Raw genomic sequence first — 22,325 nt, 5'->3', positions numbered from 1 at the left:
TATCTACTATGGTTTTTATTATTACTCGTATTTTAAAGGAAGGTAATCATGTTGCAGTTGACCAATCATTCTTGTGACATCAACACTCCTTCAGTTTTTTGGGGAATGGGTACTCTCCCAAGAACTCTCTAGAGGAGCTTTTAGATGCGACCAATTAGGTATTCTTATATTCGCACTAAATAAATGTTGGTTGTTTCTTTGTAAATGGGTAAAGGGGTTTCATTTTTCCTCTTCTTCTATCTTATTGGGTTAGAGGCAAGTCTTTATGTCCTCTTCATACAATTTTTTCTTATTAATAAAATTTAATGTGGCATCGTGGCATAGATAAATTCCGGGTTAAAAAAAGTGATCTTAATTCATAAATAAAATAAATATCTATTTTTAAAAAAATTAAATAATGTTTGACTAAAATGTATAAAATTTAAGAAAGTATAAGCAAATAAATAATAATAATAATATAAATAAATAGTTGGGATTGCGAAGGGTTTAGTGCTTCTTCGATCCTTGTGACTTTTCAATCTAATTTTGATGACGGAATTCATGTTGAAGATAAGGAGAAGTGTTGTGGGCCACGAAGGCCATGTATATGTTAGAGCAATTAGGGTTTAAGCAGGATGCTTAAAGCATTACACCCAAGGTATCTAGTTTGGAATACCAAGTTTGTTGCCTCCAGCCCCTATATATAGAGATACACTAGGGTTAGAAGAGGTTAATGGGCTCCAGCCCAAATGGGCCCACTACACCTGGTCCATTACCTATTGGGCTTATATTAGAACATACATGGGTTATATGATATACCCAACAGTATATACGAAGATTGTGAAGATGTGAGCAATGCAATGTGTTACCCCAATTTAAGATTGTAGAAGAAGCGTTTAAAAATAGTGAGAAATGGAGAACTCTAAACTTTTCCCCGTCTCTTTGTGGATAGAGAGAATGAGAAAAGGAAAATTCTTTTTTAATGTAAAACTTTTTTTTTAATGGTAGCCTATTTCACTAATAAAAAGACCGAGATGGTAAAAAACAGAACATAAAGAGAGTTGAAACGTTAAAAAAGAGTGAGAAATGGAAAACTCTAAACTTTTCCAAGTCTCTTTGTAGATAGAGAGAATGAGAGAAGGAAAATTCTTTGTTTTTTTTAAAAAAAAATGTAAAAGTGTGAATAGGAGAGTTGTAAGAGTATCTATTTGCTGCAAAAGAAAATGGAGAATAATGAAGACTATGGAAAATAAGCCTTTTTTGTCCCAGGAAAAAGAGGATGGGAGACAACAACAAGACACTGGAGTGCTCTTAAATTTTTCCCTTTGAGTGATAAGGTGAAAATATCATAAAAACAGGTGGATTGTTGGTAAAAAAAGAAAAAGAAGATTTTTACATAAAATTTAGAGTTTTTAAAAACAATGGTTTTGGGTAAACTTTAGCATTTGAATTTGTTTCTACATACGTGTGCCCACACACATGCATTTAAATGTTGGCATTATTGCTATGTATAAATAATTAAGTTTAGGTGTTTACATAAAAAAAATCTAATTTTATTATGATTAAACATGTAAACACTAAACAAACATCTAATCTAACCATGGTGCTTTCTGTAAAGCAATTGTCAGAACCATTGAGCGGACATCTTAGGGACTCTTCTCAGGCCGTTGTTGTAGTCAATGTAGTGCAACCCGAACCGCGAAGTGTATCCTGATACCCATTCGAAATTATCAATCAATGACCATGCGAAGTATCCAACCACATTAGCTCCATCATCAATAGCCTTCTTAAGGTTTTTTAGATATCCTCTGTAGAAATTGATTCTGGTCCAGTCATGCAAACTCTCCTTTAGGCTGAGGTTAGCTGCAGTATCCATTCCTGCCAAACCCATTAATTGAAAAGTAAGCGCATATTATGTGTGTTGAGACAGAGTGTTGGGGGGGGATGGTGTTGGAGGGATTAGGGTTCATACCGTTTTTTGTTATGAGTTTACAGCTTTGTGCATACCCCAAGGTACAATATAAAGCCAATCTGAGTGGGCCTGCAATGTTATTTCCATTAGTAAAAGCAAAACAACTTATATGGACATTCAGGCATGTTTGACTAACATTAAAACTCATATAGAATCATTTTTTTTTTTTTTTGCAAAACCAAAATTTCCCGAGGTTTCATAACCTCATGTTTAGGTCAAAGTTTTCATAAAAGAAACTTTGAGAAAACTAGTCTGCCCAAAGGATATTGAAGAAGGGAAAAAATGTTCATAATTTTTTTTTCAGGATAGCAAAACATACCCACATAATGATAAATAAGCTATGAAATAAGATGATAAGATTGGACTGATGAACCTCTAAGAGTTCACAAACGAAAAATAAGCTAAGCTCCAATATAAAGCCATGAAATAAGATGATGAATGTAAAACCCTTTCAACCATTTTACGTCAACAAATGGGCGTGCAATTTGTTTTACGCCCATTTTACGCCGAAAGAAATAGAGTACACCTAACAAATCCTCTAATAAAAGTATTTTTCTGATAAATCTTACTTTCGGTCCAATTGGCACTCCATTGCGTTCATCTGCGAATTGCAAAATATATTAATAAGGGAATATAATGGCAGTAAATTAGCTTAAATCATCTAAGAGTTAACTTGAACACAACTTGAAAGAGATAATAAGATGCAATACTTACATGCAATTCCTACATTCCAATCCCCGAAATAATTAGTAGGAATCTGATTTTCTTTGTGATCGTAAACATAGTATGTAGTATAATGGTTAAGAAAAATTACAGTTGGGAGGGTCATTTTACAATACTTACATGAGGTTAAGAAAAATTACATTCCAATACTTAGATGCATATTCCTCTAAGTACAGTTGGGAGGGAGGGTCGTTTTATAAAAATTATTTAGTTTTATTCCTTAAGAAAATTGTTCTATAGGGAATAGGGTTTTGATAAGATCCTAATCAAATAAGAAGAGGAAAAACTGATGTGTTCAATCAAATAAATATAGCTGAAATGTGCATAAAAGGTTCTCTTCGAGGGAGAGATACCTCCTAATCACCTTTTAATTAGTTATATGAAGATCTTTCATGATGCCTCTCCTCTCTCCCCATCTCTTATTTATTCTCTACTTATTCAAATTCAAATTAACTGCTAAAGAGATTCTCTCATAATTCCCCTCCAAATCCTCATCACCTTATCACCCTACCATTCTTAGCCGTGATTCAAATTTAAATTAACCACCAGAGAGATTCTCCCCTAATTATATGCCATTATTCCAATTCAAATTGACTACTATAGAGATATTCTCTCCCAATCCCTGTCACCTTATCAACATATCATTTTAAGCTATTATTCAAATTCAAAAGCTTTAGATCTAACATGATGATATGGTTGGGTTGTGGCTACATGGATGGCTAAGATTAATCATGCATTGGTCTTGTCTGAGTGTGTATCAGGTTTTGATTCTAAATAAGGTCTTCGATGTAGATTTTTTGGGTATCTTGAATTTTGTAATTTTTGCTTATACTGAAAACAGATCATCTTTGCCCATGACTTAAATTTCTTGTGGTTTTTTACTCGACTTCTCTATTTGTTAAGTTTCCATCAAAACCTAGAACGTGGGTGATCACTTGCGCCACGGATTATAAATTGTAGTGTTTCAAAGTGGGAACGTACCTTAATAAACATGTTAGGACCCAAGATCAAAGGTCAATAGAGCCAATGGGAGTAGAGGAGGAACGCCCATACCTAGTATTGGAGTTTCACATAATCACTAAAATCATGCCCTAGAACCTGATAATGGTTATAGTATATGGTGTCCTTCACCTCAAGCGTTGCTTAATATAATCTTAAATTGATATGTGCATGTTAGTTTTGTGCGTAGTTACTATGTATTGTGGGTAGTAGTGTGTGGTTATGTAGTGGTGGTATTTGGTTGAGTTGGTTTTGAGAGTAGTGGTTGTATTGTGCATGTGCCAAGTGTCATATTTTTGTATTTAAAATACTATCATCTAATGAAATGAATGTGGGCATACTACGGCTCTATTGGTGTGTCTGATTCCTCAGATGCGGAAGTGAGGGCGGCACATTTTGGCATTTTGAATATTGATAGAAGGTTGAGGGAGATTCATTAAATGTGATTCGTTGGCTGAAAGGTGGGGTGGCTCCTCCGTGGATATTTCTTTCCATTTTTGATGAGATTGAGGACTTAACTGCGGGATCCGCTATCGGCTTTCAGCATGTTAGAGGATTGGCAAATGATAAGGCGGATGCGCTAGCTAAGCGTGGTGTTTCCGGTGGTTCTATTATGTGGTTCGACCAGCTTCCTCCCTGAGAAGGGGTTTTCTCTGTATTTTATTTTTTCTTTGTTCCTGTTTCTTTCTTGCTTCCTTTTGTAGATATGGGTGGTCCATCTCGGCTTCCTTAATTTGCTATGATATATAATTATTGCCATTTAAAAAAAAAATCATCTAATGAAATGAAAAATGAAGAATTTTACAGCAAACAAGACTTTGTTTTTAGGGGAGTCATGACTCCTCACGAATGTTTTTAGGGGAGTCATGACTCCTCTTAAATTGAGCCGCTAGGAGGTTTTTAGGGGAGTCACGACTCCTCTCAAATTGAGCCGCTAGGAGGTCCGGTTGCCTCAAATCAACCTCTTCCCCCCACCTTTTTCTGTCCTTTTCTGTGTTTATTTGTTTTGCGGCCAATTAGGCACGTAACACAAATACTAATCTTCTTACAGAAGTGAAGAACTTACACAATTTTTTTGGTTTAGGAGGCCACCAAATTTCCTCTCGAGAGCCTCCGGGGTATCCCCGTGAACGAGAGTTACATAAGGGGTTATCCCTGCAATTTCATTAACTAGAAGAAAAAAAAAAAAGCATGCTTATTAAATTATCACGGCAAAGCTGGGACTAAAATTAGCCCCGGTAAAAAGAAGCCAACTCGATGGAGTCCATAATTGGTTCGAAGAATTTTTACACTATCAATTATACCTCTCTGAATTCACAAAACAGAAAACCTACATCCATTCTTGAGTAAAATAGCCATAAAAATACCTCTCTTGAGCATGTAACTGATTAAGTTGTTATAATAGTGAACCCCCTTTATGTTAATGCGGCCAACGCCATCTGTAGCCAAAGCAATCAAATATCAGCTACTGTAGTTTCTTTCCTTTTTAGTGATTTATTTGTAACATTAAGATTATAGAACATGGATATAAAAAGGGAAGGGATTTTCTTTTTTTCAACCTGGAAAGATCCTGGACCATGAAATGGAGAACCTATACGCATCCACATTCATGTCCACCATCAAATCAATATCTTCCTTCAAAACAGAAAAATCAATTAAATCTCTTCTACGAGAAAATGAAGTAATAATAAGAAGAGGAGGAGGAGGGGAACTTATAAGAAACCTTATAGCGATGGTATTCATCATCGGCAACATTTCCAGTCCCATTGTTTGCAATACGGCCTACACACAAAATCCACACATTCAAGGGTTAGGAACATCCTATGAAGAAGATTTCCTGGGCCCCAATGGTTTGTCAATGTAACTGTCCGTCTATATTAAACCTCCGCAAATGAAGGGTAAGGAACATCCTATGGAGAACATTTTCTTGGCCCACCCCATCCACATCAGGGCCCAACAAATGAATTGTTTGGATCACCTAAAAAATGTGGGCCCCATTTTTTTTGGGGCAGACCCCGGGGTTACCAGATAACTTCTCCCGATTTTGCAATGTTAAGAAATATAAAGAGAAAAATGAACAAATTTCACGACTACGAAGACGTCCACATTCACATGCATGGAGAGAGGTATCAAAAAGTGAGATTTTATATGGTGTAAGCCCTATAGTCCATTATTTTTCAAAAAGTACTATAGGACCCGCACCATATGAAGATCCAAACTGTCCATTTGATGGGCCGCGACATAGATAGGCTATGCCTACAAAATCATTTCCACAGGATGATCGTAGCCCTCTAATCAATAGAGGTTTTATGCCCACACCATAAGATGATCCAAACCGTCCATTTGATGGGCCACGATATAGATAGGTTGTGCCCATAAAATCATTTCCATAGGATGATCCTAGCCCTCCGATCCATAGAGGAACTGGATATTAAGGAAACCTCGATAGATCGGAGAGTTGGAATCATCCTATGGAAATGATTTTTAAAGGCACAGCCTGTATACGGTGTGGCCCATCAAATGGACGGTTTGGATCATCTTATGGTGGCTCACAACATATAAAAAGTTAAAAACTCTCAGAAAGCTTAAAAAAAGTTTGATTGAGTTTGGTACATGAACCATGATGAGTGAAATAACGAAAAACCATCTCGACTAACTTAGGAAGGGATTTGCTAAGGTCCATCGCAAAAGGCATTTCGCGCCGCGATGGACCCTAGCCACACTCAGGATAGGGCACTGATATTTTCACCCCCCCCTCACTACGTATGTGTCCCTCTTACGACGTTATTTGACGTCAAAAAGCGTTTTCCCACTTTTCACGTCATATCCAAGGTTTAAAATTTCGGTTTCGGTACCGGTTTCGGACCCTGGAATTCAAAATTTCGGCCGAAATCTGGTACAAAAATCGAAACTAATATTTTATTCAATATTAAATTTCGGCCAAAATTACCGAAATTTCTGTGAAATATTAAATTAATTTAAAAAAAAAAAAGATTTTTTGGGTCAAATTTCAGAAAAACCGAAATTTCGGCCGAGACCGAAATGATATGGGTACGAAACCGAAATTTCCGAAATTACAAAATTTAGGTCGAAATTTCGGCGAAATAAATTCTTAATTTTGATTATTTTATTACTTTACCAAATTTCGACCGAAATTTCAGCTGAAAAAACTGGTATTTTGTGGGCCAGTACCCAATTTCGACTGAAATTTCGGTATCTGGAAACACCAAAATTTCGGCCGAAATCGAAATTTAAAACCTTGGTCATATCACATTATAAGGGGAGCCCATGCGTAATGCAGCGTGAGTGAAAATATCATCTCCCTGGGAAATATATATCAAATACACTGATCATAAAATATACAGGGAAATGTTATTATCAGCACTAATGTATTTTGATGATCACACTCCTCACTTTATTACAAGTACGGCATGGCCGGCACCATAGGTTGATCCAAACCGTCCATTAGATAGGCCACAGCCTAAATAGGTTGTGCCTCAAAAATTATTTACATAGGTTGATCCTAACCCTCCGATCTGAAGGTTAGAGGGTTGATAGGTTGATCCAAACCGTCCTCTAACATTCAGATCGGAGGGTTAGGATCAACCTATGGAAATAATTTTTGAGGCACAACCTATTTGGGCTGTGGCCCATCTAATGGACGGTTTGGATCAACCTATGGTGCCGGCCATACCGTACTTTTAATAAAGTGAGGAGTGCTATCATCAAAATACATTAGTGATGGTAACATTTCCCTGTATACATCAAACCCCATCAGATTGATTGATTGAGAGAAAGAGATGAAACTACCAGGGAAGGGATACGAACAAACACATCCCAAATACTTGGGCCCCGCTCATATTTTTTACCGGCAGCATCTTCAACTTGGCATGCAGAAGCATGGTTTTAAATTTCGAAATTTCGGCAGAAATTTCTGAAGTGCCCTTAATTTTTTTCCTTTTCTTTTGAGTGATAAGGTTAAAATACCATAAAGGTAGGTGTATAATAATTAAGTTTAGGTGTTTACATGAAAATCTAATTTTATTATGCTTAAACATGTAAACACTACACAAACATCTAATCTAACCATGGTGCTTTCTGTAAAGCAATTGTCGGAACCAGTGAGCGGACATCTTAGGGACTCTTCTCAGGCCGTTGTCGTAGTCAATATAGTGCAGCCCGAACCTGGCAGTGTAACCTGATAACCATTCGAAATTGTCGATCAATGACCATGCGAAGTATCCAACCACATTAGCTCCATCATCGATAGCCTTCTTAAGGTTGGTTAGATAGCCTCTGTAGAAATTGATTCTGGTCCAGTCATGCAAACTCTCCTTTAGGCTGAGGTTAGCTGCAGTATCCATTCCTGCCAAATCCATTAATTGAAAAGTAAGCACATATATGTGTCAAAGGAGAAATTATATGATGAATGGGCCTATAAACACATACATCCTTGATATAATTTTTTTTAGTTGGTAAGCTGGGATCGAACCTGCGACCTCAAGGTTGAGAAACAAAGCCTTTTGACTGAGCTACAGGCCTAACTCCGATCCTTGATATTTGATCCAACAGCAGCTCACTTTTTAAGAAGCTGCTGTTAGATGAAATATCAAGGGTGGTACTTCCAGCGTACTCCCATTCATCATATAGTTTCTCGTGTAAGAGAGTGCAAAAATGCGAACATATACATACATACATTAATGTATGAGAAATGATATTTCTACCCCTTTTGGTCTCTTTTCTTGAAACTGAAATCATTTTCAAGAAAAGCCAAATAGAATGGGGTGAAAATATCATTTTCCCTCACATGTGTGTGTAGAGAGAGAGAGAGAGAGAGGATTAGGGTTCATACCGTTTTCTGTTATGATTATGGTTGGGTTACCATATTTCTCTGTCACATAGTTTACAGCTTTGTGCATGCTCCAAGGTACAATATAAAGCCAATCTGAGTGTGCCTGCAATGTTATTTCCACTAATAAAAGCAAAGCAACTTATATGGACATTCAGTTATGTGTGGCTACATTAAAACTCATAAAATCTTTATTTTTTGCAAAAACCAAATTTTCCCCGAGGTTTGATTACCTCATGTTATGTTTAGGTCAAAATTTTCATAACAAACTTTGAGAAAAATAATCCATGCTATAGCTATAGCTATAGCTATGTTTATTTTATTTTATTCTTCTCTCCGAATATTTTTGCCCAAAGGATATTGAAGAAGGGATAAAATGTTTCATAATTTTTTTTTCATAATAGCTAAACATACCCACAACATTATAAATCAGCTGTGAAATAGGATGATGAGATTGGACTGATGAACCTCTAAGAGCCCACAAACGAAAAATAAGCCAAGCTCAAATATAAAGCCATGAAACAAAATGATCATGTAGATTCCTTTCAACCATTTTACGTCAACAAATGGGCGTAAACAAATTTTATGCCCATTTTACGTCGAAAGAAATACAGGAAACCTAACAAAATCCTCCAATAAAAGTAATTTTCTGATAAATCTTACTTTCGGTCCAATTGGCACTCCATCGCGTTCAGCTGCGAATTGCAAAATATATCAATAAGGGAATATAATGTAAGTAAATTAGCTTAAAACATCTAAGAGTTACCTTGAACACAACTTGAAAGAGATAATAAGGTGCAATACTTACGTGCAATTCCTACATTCCAATCCCCGACATAATCAGTCGGAATCTGAGTTTCTCTGTGATTGTAAGTATAGTATGCAGTATATTGGTTAATGCCAACAAAGTCTATGGAGCCCTTCAGAATCTTAATCTCTCTCTTTGTGAACTTCGGGAGCCTCTCTCTGACGATTTTTTGCATTGATTTTGGATATTCACCCCAAACTATAGGATGGAGAAACCTGTAATTTGACCGAAAAAGATAGACCATAAACACAAAGGAAGATGATAAAAGAAGACCATTAGTGAGGGTTTGGATATTTGAAGAAGAGATCATACCATCCAAGGCTAAAATCTCTTGCTCTTTGAGCTGCTGCAATGTCAGAAGTTTTATTAGTGAGAGGCTCATACCAAAGAAAATCCAAGGCAATTCCAATTCTCCCCTTCTGTCTTTTCTGGAAATAATGCCATCAACCACATGCCAACACATATCATCAACACATTTGAAACCAAAACCATCAAAATTCTAGAAGGAAGTTAGTTAAACAAAGTACTAAACAATCACAAGATAAAAATACACATTGGAATTCCTTTTTACCTGGTACTTGTGACGATATCTATGAACTGCAGCTGCATGAGAGAGAAGAAAGTTGTGTGCAACGATGTAAGGCTCCGTCGATGAGTTACCCGCATGGCAATGTCCAAAAGGCTTGGAACACCTTCCAGGAGCTACTATTCCTAGGTCGTAGCCATGTTGCACAACAACGTGAGGCTCATTGAATGTCATCCAGTTCTTCACTCGATCTCCGAATGTCTTAAAACAGAAATCCGTGTAGCGAGCATATGCCTTCCTGTTCCATCACATGGATCACTCATCACCACATGATTCTTTATTACTGGGTTGTCAATGTAATTGTCGATAATCTAATTTGAGTAAGCATGTGTTTGTCTCAAATATTCACTTGTATATTCCTATGAACCACTATAATTTGAATAAAGCATGATGGACACCTCTGATTACAGTTGGGAGCGAGGGTCATTTTATAAAAATTATTTAGTTTCTATCCTTAAGAAAAATTGTTCCACAGGGACTAGGGTTTTGATGAGATCCTAATCGAATAAGAAGAAAAAAAAACTTATGTGTTCGATCAGATATAGCTGATATTTACATAAAATGTTCTATTTCGAGGGAGCAATGCCTCCTAATCACCTTTTAATTAGTTATATGAAGATTTCTCATGATGCCTCTCCTCTCTCCCCATCTCTTATTTATTCTCTTCATATTCAAATTCAAATCATCTGCTAAAGAGATTCTCTCATAATCCCCCTCCAAATCCTCATCACCTTATCACCCTACCATTCTTAGCCATGATTCAAGTTTAAATTAACCACTAAAGAGATTTTTTTTTTTTTTAAATAGCGATTTGTATTAAATGAAAAGGGAGCACCCGAGAAGGGGGAACCCAGAGAACAAAAACAAGAAAGAAGAAACAGAAAAGAAGAAGAAAAGAGACAACAAAAATTACAAAATTATACTACGGGAGAAGATGATCGAACCGGAGAATTCTCTTCCCCCAACTCCCTGCTTGGCTAACACATCCGCCTTTCCGTTTGCTGACCTCCAAACGTGTTTAAAGACAATAGCCGAACCCGCAACAAAATCCTCAATTCATCAAATAACGCCAAGAATCTCCAAGGAGGAGCTACTCTACCCTTCAACCACCGAATGACATTCAATGAATCCCCTTCAACGATAATATGCTCTAAGACTTCCCTACTCAACTTCATGATCCCAAGATAGGCCGCTTTGACTTCCGCCTCCAAAGAATCACACACACCAATAGGGCCAGAAAAGGCCCAAAGTATCTCACCAAACTCATCATGACAAAGTCCCCCCACCCCCGCTGGACCCGGGTTTCCAAAACAAGCACCATCAAAGTTTATTTTCAACATACCTAGCATCGGAGGCTCCCATCTTTGGACTATGTTAATTTTCCTCTCACTACTAGAGCACACTTCCCTCAAACCTTCCCAAAGATCAAAGGCCGATACAAAACGAAAGGATGGAAGACATCTAACCCACGATATGACCAATGCCATAATCCGCATGTACAAATACTAAGGTAATTTGGCCAAACCCTCAAACACCATAGAGTTTCTTTCCTTCCAAACCACTCACCACGTAGCTAGTAAACACACATTCCACAATAATTTTCCTTTCTTTTTCCACGGCACAAACCCCCCATATACTCAAAAGATTCTGAATAGTTCTTGGGAAGACCAAGTGATTCCAAACCTCAGAAAGATACATCTCCATATGATCCTGGTGAAAGAACAATGCATGAACAAATGATCCACATATTCCCCATCATTAAGACAAAGAGGGCAGTGACCACCAGAGAGATTCTCTCCTAATTATATGCCATTATTCCATTTCAATTTGACTGCTATAGAGAAATTCTCTCCCAATCCCTGTCACCTTATCAACCTATTGAGGGCAGTGACCCAAGAACAATGCATGACTAATAACAAATGTTATTCAAATTCAAAAGATTTAGATCTAACATGATGATATGGTTCGGTTGTGGCTACATGGATGGCTAAGATTAATCATGCATTGATCTTGTCTGAGTGTGTATCAGGTTTTGATTCGATATAAGGTCTTGGATGCAGATTTGTTGGATATCCTGAATTTTGTAATCTTTGCTTATACTGAAAGCGGATCACCTTTGCCCATGAGTCAAATTTCTTGTGGTTTTTTACTCAACTTTTCTATTTGTTTAAGTTTCCGTCAATACCTAGAACGTGGGTTATCACTTGCGCCGTGGACTATAAATTGTAGTGTTTCAAAATGGGCACCTACCTTAATAAACATGTCTAGGACCCAAGATCAAAGGTCAATAGAGCAAATGGGAGTAGAGGAGGAACACCCATACCTAGTATTGGAGTTTCACATAATCACTAAAATCATGCCCTAGAACCTGATAATGGTTATATAGTATGACAAATTTGGGATTTTCACTAAATCTTGAATGGATTACAAAGAGAATTGATTGTGCTTATATAGAGCATTTGCATGATAAATATAGAATGAAATAAAGATAAATATGGAAAGAGATGACAATAGAAGATTCTATTCTAGCCCAATTTGTAATTCAATCTTATTGCTTAATCTAGCTATGTTACCCTCTCAAACTACTTGCCTAATATACACCAAGACGATCCAACGGTGAACCTGACGCCAATCCAACGTCTCACATATTCTAAAATTCCCCCTCAAATTGTATGTGGATTGAAAAATCGACATACGTTTGATTACAATAAGATTTCCAAAGTAAAATTCCCCACTATGAAAATTGATTTTTTTACTAGAATCTCCCATAAGAAAATAGAATCTTTTGATTTGAAGCGCACTGGTGCAGTTTGATGATGAATATCCTCTGATGTTGTTGAATAACTGATGATGTCCAAGACTAATTGCCGAAGAAGATACCGCTACCTGATGTGTCGCGAAGAGGGCTTAAAAGCCAATTGATCAATAGATCACAGCCTCAATGGGCTAGACAAGACTCAAGCCTTGATGTGCGAGTACGAATAGGTCACTATGGAACAATCCCACAATGGGCAAGAAATGGGCCTCGATGGGCAAGACATCATGGGTCGACTATTGGTACCGATTCTCATGGGATTAGAAACACTCTTTCAGGCACGCACTTCAAAAGTAATGAAGCACCTCAACATAAAAGAGGAATAATTGCAGGCACGCACCTCAATTGAAATAGAGAATGATTCAAAGAATTGAATAGAAAAGAAGGCGAAAGAAGCGACAATAAATGGCTCACGTCAGGGAATAATGACGGCAACTAACGATAACTTTGGGATAATTGAGTGCATTTACAACTCAAATTTTTTTTTTGGGGGTGAAATATCAAATTTGGGAGTTGTTTTACAAAAGACAACATGTAAGGGTTGTTTTAGAAACATTTGGGGTTCACAAAATTTGTATTCCAAACCCATATGCAAGGTGAAATAGAAAATGAGGAATGAGGTGTTGGTATCAATTATGAGACTAGGGTTTGGCTTTCAGATTAAAGAAGATGGTGCATGTATTACCCAGATGAACACAGAATGAAGGAAAAGAAAAATAGACAAGTGTGCCACCATCAATATTGGGGAATGCTAACTTCAAACCTAAACATGGAAAGAAGACTGTCCAAATGATTCTGTGGATCCAGTAATGTCCTTTCCCTAAACTGGAATTGAGAAGGAACTGGTTGGAACAGATGAATGTGTAATTGGACATTCGAAAGATTGGTGAAAAGACCCACAATCGCCAACCCTATGTTTAATAACTCCAACAGTTCCAGACGATATGGAATCAAGGGACGACACATGCACATAGGGTCAGTGGATGAGGAATACACCCAACTATAGAATTGTTTGATACCAATGTTTATGATAGGCGGAATGGTGTGGAAGGAGACCACTGAGTCAGCAAACAAAGAAGCTAATGACAAAAAAAGAATAAAAAATAGAAGCAGTTCCGGGTGGACGGTTAGATCGTTCATCAGCCGGAGAACAGTGTTGCAAAGTTCGTGCTCAGTGCGTGGTCGGACCAAATCGCTCTGATACCATAACAAATTTGGGATTTTCACTAAATCTTGAATGGATTACAAAGGGAATTGATGGTGCTTATATAGAGCACTTGCATGATAAATATAGAATGAAATAAAGATAAATATGGAAAGAGATGACAATAGAAGATTCTATTCTAGCCTAATTTCTAATTCAATCTTATTGCTTAATCTAGTTATGTTACCTCTCTCAACCTACTTGCCTAATCTACACCAAGGCGATCCAACGGTGAACCTCAAGCCAATCCAACGTCTCACATATTCTAACATAGTATGATGGTGTCCTTCAGTACATGTCAGAACAGAGGAGAGGGTGAGAAACCCTCCGCCCTGCAAATCTCTCACTACAAGAGCCTCGTGTAGGTCAATGACGCAGGAAATCGCTTCTCTCCGCGCTTGGGGTTAGCTTTCCAGGAGATCTTGGTGGCTGCCTTCTGGATTCCGTTCATGATGGGAGATAAGAGGAAGAGGGGTTCAGGCTTTGGATCTGAGAGCCATTCCGGATTTCAGCGGCAACAAATGTAAGGTTAAAAAAAGAGGTTTCATCTCTCTGCAAATTTCAAACCCTAGCCTAGCAGGTTTCATGGATTCCAGCCATTTCTAACCCAGATTCAACCACCCATCTCCTTTTCGGAGCTCCACCATTTCCCCCAAACCTCCATCGGAAATCCCCTTCTCCACTGATCTCTCAACCTTAAGATCTAACCCATTCGGTATTAATTCCGGCCCGGAATCTGACCTCTCCACCATCACCACAGCAAGATCTCATCGGTTTCTCCGAGGATACGTCTGGTGTTAGGGTTTTCACCCACAGCTAGGGTATCGCGAGCAAGTTTCAAGAGGAAGGGACCGAGATCGGGGTTATCGAGCGCCGATTCGTCGAGTTTTGGCTTTTCTTGCCGGAACTCGAGTTTGGAGAGGGTTTGGTGCAGGAAGTGGAGGGGGAGGGGGAAGGGGTTCTCTTAGGGATTGGGGATCTTGTTTTTGGGTTTCGGCTCTCTGAATCGTCTTCTGGATTCTGGATCTGGGGATTGTCGTTTGGGATGAGAATTTGAATCGGTGGCGCGTCTGGAGGGGTCTTGATGGAAACTAGACCAGGCATAGCTGCGAAGAAGAAACTCTTCTGCAAAAAAAAAGAAGAGAATTTCGTAGAGAGAGAGAGGTCCGAGGAAGAGAATTGCAGAGACAGAAGAATTGAGGAAAGGAGGAGATATCTCAGCCGATTGCACCACGGATTGCCGACGGTCATTCAGGAATCACTCAATACAGGTTACTCTCGGAGAGATACTATAAGTAGGAGTCATGAGGGCTATACCCGCCTTCTAGTGCCACCGCACCATTAGTATCTCAACACCTGGACATCTTGTGTGTAAAACGGACATAGTTCGTATGCTGGGCGATAGTCACAGCATACAAGTAACTATGCACCCGGCCAGGTGGACCTCACGACATTAAATCTGGTCGCCATCTACAAAAGGATTCTCGTACAAGGATAGTTTTGCAGGGAGAGGGATCTTCTTCTCATCTGTATCCTCTACCTCTTCTTCTTCAGCTCCTTCAGATTCGGTGGAGGGAGGTTGTCCATTTTGGAGAGTGAGAGAGATTTGCGCCTCTGTTTTTCTTAAGGTCAAATGGAGGGCCTTGACTCTTCTCATGATGGCTCTGATGAGGATATTCCTCCCCATCCATTTGGGAGTCTAAACTTCTGGTCTCCTGGCATCAATGCTATCAAAAATTCTGCTGCAAGCGATTCCGAGATCGACCCTCTTTCTTTCTCTGATCTGGTCAAGCACAAGATCGATCTGATTCCTAATCCGAATAAGACTTTGCTGGACCTCCGCGCTCTCCGTGATGATGAAGGCTTTAATAGTATTCGGCTATCAGTTCCAGAGAAGATGCGATATCTTAAGCTTATAGAAAAGGAGCTCAGCTCTCCTACTTCGAAAGCTTCTTCATTGTCCAAAAAGAGAAAGAATGGGAGAAGAAAACCAAAGGCCCAACCTCAAATCCATATTGAGGGTGAAGAAGATATATACTCCCTTCTCAGCTCAAAGTTGCAATCTCAGAAGGAAGCATTACTCTTATCTGAATCGGATCCGTCCTTCTCTTCGAAAGTCCAACCTTGTGAAGCTGAGTCCTCTCTTGGCAACCCCTGCTCTCTGAGTGAAACTGCTGGACATGAAAACCATTCTGATGGAAAAGGTATAGAGATTCAGATGGAATTTGCTAATACTATGAGGATAAATGCCTCGGTATTGGGGTCTCCTTCTGAACCGCTCCTTTCTAGTCTTCTTCTTGAGAAAAAAGCTTCTCCCCCTGATCTCAAGTGTAGCGACTGCTGGCCTCTCCCAGCTGGCCCTACCCCTTGTACCTTTCGTCTCCCATCCCCCTCTATCAATCAAATTGCTAGTCCAATTGGCTCCTGTCAGATGCTGGCCAACTGTCCTCCCAGCAGCTCCCATAATCCTTCTGGATCTCTCCCTGCTCGAGCTAATGGATCCATGGATTCTGCTCCCTGTTTCATTTCTTCCAGACCAGCTCCTTCCATCTCCTCAATCCCCGCTAGCTTATTTTCAGAGGGCAAATGGAAGGAAGTGTTTGGAAAGAGTCGAACCAAAGCAGTTGATACTTCTGTCCCTTTTTTCAACCCGGTAACTACTGAAGATGGCATAATAAAGGCAGCTTTCAAGGAGGGTGATTTTATTGAAGCAAAGTCTAAATGGGAAAACTGTCTTCTGGGTTATTTTCTTGGTCGGAGGCCCTACTTCACTGCTCTTAAAAATCACTTATTGAGAATCTGGCAGCTGAAAGGGGACTTTGATCTAATTGCTCTCCCTAATAGCTTTTTCTTGTTCAAGTTCAACCTGGAAGATGACTGCATTAAAGTCATGGAATACCCCACCACCTTTGGGGGTCGTGCTCTCATCCTGCAGAAATGGTTTCCAAGCTGTTCTTTGGAGAAGCTGAAACTTTCAACTATCCCAATTTGGATTAAATTCCCTGCATTGCACCTGAAATTCTAGACTCCTACAGGTATTGGAAAGCTATCTAGCATCATTGGCAAACCTTTATACATGGATTCTCACACTGCTGAGGCCTCACGATTACAATTTGCTAGAGTTTGTGTCGAAATAACTGCCGAAAGCCCCCTTCCTGATGTTGTCCACATCCAAACCCCTACTGGAGATGAAACTCAGGTTGTAGAATATGAATGGAAGCCCAAACCTTGCAAAACCTGTCTTGATTTTAGTCATTCTTCTGAAGGATGCCCTAAGAACCAAATGCCTCCTCCCCTTCTCTCTCAGCCCATCTCGTTTCCTGTTCAATCCAGAAAGGAATGGAGGCCAACCACTAAGGATAGTGATAAAGCTGTTCAGCTAAGTTCTGATTCTCCAATTGCTCATAATAGGATCAGCTTGGATCATCCTGAAATCCCTTCTACCAATAGTGCCTTATCTAGAAATAAATTCTCAGTCATTGGCTCTGATATCCCCGAGACATCTACAAAGCAGACCAAGCCTCCGGACTTTTCTCTCTCTTTATCGTCCCCATCGTCTGAAGGTCCTTGGAATTTAGTTCAGAGCAAGAAGAATAAAAAGGGAAAGTCAGCTGCTTCCATCTCCCCGATCCCCTCTACTGGAATAAGGTCCCCATTTCGTGGGCTCATTCCGGGAGGCTGATCATGAATTGGGGTCTGCTTTTGGTGCTGGTGTTTTTGGGTCTGCTGTTAGCTCTGGTGCTGTTTGTTTTTGTGGTAGCTGTTCGAATTTTGGCAGTGTTGTGGCTGTTGTTTTCATTTTGCTGAAGCGGTTAGGTTGTTCTCCTTTGTTTGTCTTTGCCGTTTTGTTGGGTGGCCTTTGGCTCCCTTTTGATAGTTTGTTTGCCCTTCTTCTGATGTGCGAGGGGCTTGATTTTCTGTTTTCTTGTAGTATCTTTATTGATCTTTCTTAATATATCTGGTCGGGGTCCGCCTAACCCCAGCTTACCTATTTCAAAAAAAATGATGGTGTGCTTCACCTCATGCGTAGCTTAATATAATCTTAAAATGATATGTGCATGTTAGTTTTGTGTGCAGTTACTATGTAATGTGGGTAGTGGTGTGTGGTTATTTAGTGATGGTAGTCGATAAAGGTGGTTTTCAGTCTAGTGGTTGTATTGTGCATGTGCCAAGTGGCATATTTTTGTATTTAAAACATGAAATTAAAAAAGGAGAAGAATTTTATAGCAAAAGAAACTTTGTTTTTAGGGGAGTCATGACTCCTCTCGAATTGAGCCATTAGGAGGTCCAGTTGCCTCAAATCAACCTCTCCCCCCATCTTTTTCTCTCCTTTTATGTGTTTATTAGTGTTACGGCCAATTAGGCACATAACACAAATACTAATCTTTTTACACGGGAGAAGAGACTTACACAATTTTTTTGTTTAGGAGGCCGCCAAATTTCCTCTCGAGAGCCTCCGGGATATCGTAGTGAACAAGAGTTACATAAGGGGTTATCCCTGCAATTCCATTAATTAGAAAAAAAATACATATGCTTATTAACTTGTCAAGGCAAAACTGGGACTAAAATTAACCCGGGTAAAAAGAAATCGACTCGATGGAGTCCATAATTGGTTCGAAGAATTTTTACACTGTCAATTATACCTCTCTGACTTCACAAAACAGAAAACCCACATTCAGTCTTGAGTAAAATAGCCATAAATTACCTTTCTTAAGCATGTAATTGATTAAATTGTTATAATAGTGAACCCCCTTCTTGTTAATGCGGCCAACACCATCTGTACCCAAAGCAATCAAATATCAGCTGTATTTTCTTTCCTTTCCTTTTTTATCGATTTATTTAAAAAATTAAGATTATAAAACAAGGAAATAAAAGGGAAAGGATTTGTTTTTCAACCTGGAAAGATCCTGGACCATGAAATGGAGAATCTATAGGCATCCATATTCATGTCCACCATCAAATCAATATCTTCCTGCAAGATAGAAAAATCCATCAAATGTCTTCCACCAGAAAATGATGAAGTAATAATAAGAAGAGGGGAACTCATATGAAACCTTATAGCGATGGTATTCGTCATCGGCAACATTTCCAGTCCCATTGTTCTTAATACGGCCTACGCACAAAATCTACACATTCAAGGGCTAGGAACATCCTATGCAGAAGACTACGGTGTGGCTCATAAGTTTGATTGAATTTGGTACATGAACCATGATGAGTGATGACAACGAAAAATCATCTTGACTTAGGAAATATATATCATATACATTGATCATAAAATATACATCAAACCCATCAGATTGATAGATTGATTGAGAGAGAGAGAGAGAGAGAGAGAGAGAGAGAGAGAGAGAGAGAGAGAGAGAGAGAGGAGATGAAAATACCAGGGGTACGAACAAATACATCCCAAATACTTGGGCCCCGCCCATATTTTTTACCCGCAGCTCCTTCGACTTGGTATGCACCAGTTGCCGTTCCGAATGTGAAACCGGCCGGAAAAGTTGCCCTGGTCAGACCTCCGGTGTCATAGTGTTTGCCGGAAAAAGAGAATTGAAATAGGGCACAAAAAAGAACTAGGAAGAAGAGAAATCTACTCATCTTCATCTCATAGCAATGCTATAAAGATTCTCACTTGTGAAAAGGGCCTTAAGATAGTATTTATAGAGATTTACAATAAAAGTGCAGTTTAGGATTGAAGCAAAAATGGCACTTTATTAAAGATTGAATGAATCTTATCTAGGATGAGTAAAAGGAAAAGAATCCTAATTAGGAAACAAGTCATTGATGGCAATGCATGGATGTTGCCGTATCGCCCCCCCTCAAATGAAGGGTAAAAAGTAAAAAAGAGATTGGATAGTTGGCATTTATCTCTGGAGCTCAGAATATTATATTTGATACTCAGTACAAGACCAACATTCTGGTTATTACAAAGCATAACCCAAACACAAAAACTCTCCAGTTTGGGTTTGGTTAGTATTTTTTCTTCTTCCATGCAGCCCTGTTTTAATAAATCTCTCATCTATTATGAGTCTAACGCTCAGTTTGGATTATGGGTGTCAACGGATCCACCTATGTCACAGTCACGATCCATTCAAATTCCTTATCAGACGGGTTGGAGTCGGATTGTTCTTCGGATCCTACTTTCCACGTCATGATCACGATCCATTTTAATTCGGACCGTCCATCGGAGTGTCCTATTATGTCCCACTAAGCTAAATAAACAATTAATTTTTTTTAAAAAAGAGATAGAACGGCAGTCCACTATTAGTGTGTCTCTATGCATTTTCTTCAACTAAATTAAAAAATTATCTATGTTTAATCTGTGTATAATAATGCTTGTAAACAATAAAATTAATCAAAATTACATACACAAATATAAAGTATAACTATTATCAAAGAATATGATGCATAAAGAACAAAACTCCTCTCTCTTTTCCTTTGTGAAAGTGTGAAATGAAACAACTGAAATGAGGGAAATCGCATTCCCATCCGATTCATTAAGTGATAAGATAGGTTTTGACCAAAATACCCTTCATAGAATGGTTAGCTTTAATAAAATTTGGAGGGTATTTTTGTTAACCATTTCGGATCGTGACTATCCAATGGGCATCTCTGGCGTGCCCATACACAATCCAAAATTTTTCGGATCCCAGATTTGATGATCCGAAATATGTCCATGGATCCTATTCATATGTTTAGATCCCGTTCATTAACATTTGGATTCGGATGATCCATCGGACTGTCCGGATCCATTGACACCCCTAGTTTGGATTGCAGGAATTTTATAGGTAAGTTTGGAAAGGAAAAATACTTCTAAATAGCATCGCCAGAAACACAAAGAAAGAGTCGGGTTGAACAACGTCAACACCAATAAGATAAAACTTTGAATCCACAAAGGGATGGTCTATGATTCCATGAAGAACGAATAAAATCAAACTCTCTAAAGAAAGAGATTTTCTCTAAATTTCAGCAAAAATAACAAGAACAGTGCAAACAACCCTTGCAGGTAGGTTTTATAAAGTCTCCTTTCCCAAAATTAAAGAAACCCCTTTTCCAAGTAAAACTGATGTGAACTTGTAATCTTAATCTTATATTATGAATATAGTCATCTTTTCTCATAAAAATTAAAACTATTTGAAGCCAATTCCTAACTTAAGACTCAACTTCAATTCCAAATTGAAGTAAATTTCAAAATCCGCATGGACTCTAATTCTAAACTTACTAAAAGTTAAAAACAAGATGACTTAGTTTCTTTTTTCTCCTTGAATTCCTAATATGGGAGGGAGATGTGTGCTACATCACCAACACATACTACTATTTTACATGAAAAAATATATCTTAAACCAACTAGTATATCTTTGTGAAACAACCAGTTACTCCAAAAGCTTGAGCTGATGGAGATGGCGCTATTTAATCTTTTATACTTTAACACTACCGCTCACATGTGGCCCCTCTTTCTAGGGTTGGCCTACACGTGGCACATGTTGCCCCTCTTTTGGGTTTTGCCATTGCATGTGGATTTTTGATATCCGGAAGGTTTGAACTTAGGACATGTGCTCTGTGAAACTACCAGTAACTCCAAAAACTTAAGCTATTGGAGAAGGCATTATTTAATCTTTTGTACTCCTTGAACCCACTCTATTCAGATTTTACTTGGAATGAACTTCGATTTATGATAAAAATCCCTCAAAATTAACTGTAAACGTATCATTTCTCTCTAAATAGGAAGAAGAGAAAATTTCCTCCATTATAAATGTTATTATGGCAATCCAAACCGGGCCTAAGTATTGAGCTTATTTAAAATGTCGCAACTTAATATCATTCATCTCTCATATGCATTTATGAGAGACGTCATTTTCTTATTTCCTTGCACAAATAACATGGATGCAGGGGCATGATGACAAAAATTGGTGGAGAAAAGGTCAGTTCTTATACGTGCCTCAGTCGACTGGAACCTTGTTGGAAGTCGAAGCTTGACAACTTCACCACCTACTTGATCGAAACTTGCTACATGATTAGAGCTTGCCAATTTCTTGGTTGAGACTTGCTACCTTCTCTCTTGGGAGTTTATATTCTTGAGACTTAGTTTTTGTTTTGGAATCGTATAAGCAGAGGAATGCTAAACTCAGGGGCGCCCTTTTAGATGATATTTGCGAGGTCACCCTTTAGTCTAGCATTCCTCATATAAGCAATTTACTTTATTTATATTTTGCAATTAATAGTTTGTTAGTGGTCTCTTAAGAAATACAAGACTAAGTTCCCCACAGATTCAAATACACCACTCACTAGGAGCTATGATGAGTTCCTCAGGTCATGGGATGTGAGATCGAATCAGAGCCCATGAATGAGGATTCTGTCAGTTTATTGGGGGTGTGAGTTTAGCATGCATTTAA

At 38.5% G+C, this 22,325-nt stretch overlaps 1 protein-coding gene across 1 annotated transcript; it reads right to left on the bottom strand.

Moving 5' to 3' along the window:
- Positions 1-1,603: 1,603 nt before the first annotated feature.
- On the bottom strand, positions 1,604-19,455 carry LOC143876385 (beta-glucosidase 44-like). The gene is made up of 17 exons (XM_077378091.1): positions 19,317-19,455; positions 18,990-19,048; positions 18,832-18,907; positions 18,641-18,712; positions 18,346-18,433; positions 9,902-10,154; positions 9,643-9,758; positions 9,289-9,545; positions 9,186-9,217; positions 8,526-8,628; positions 7,761-8,039; positions 5,397-5,455; positions 5,233-5,308; positions 5,041-5,112; positions 4,740-4,843; positions 1,987-2,020; positions 1,604-1,857 (listed from the first exon to the last, which is right to left on the bottom strand). Exons 3-17 carry the CDS (start codon positions 18,890-18,892, stop codon positions 1,604-1,606), a joined length of 1,860 nt encoding a protein of 619 aa, XP_077234206.1. The 5' UTR covers positions 18,893-18,907; positions 18,990-19,048; positions 19,317-19,455.
- Between the last annotated feature and the right edge of the window lie 2,870 nt (positions 19,456-22,325).

This window comes from Tasmannia lanceolata, unplaced genomic scaffold, assembly GCF_043159265.1.
Source record: "Tasmannia lanceolata isolate RefF3 unplaced genomic scaffold, GAP_Taslan_0.1 ptg000005l, whole genome shotgun sequence".
NCBI lineage: Eukaryota > Viridiplantae > Streptophyta > Magnoliopsida > Canellales > Winteraceae > Tasmannia > Tasmannia lanceolata.
This window is presented reverse-complemented; position numbering and strand designations above follow the sequence as displayed.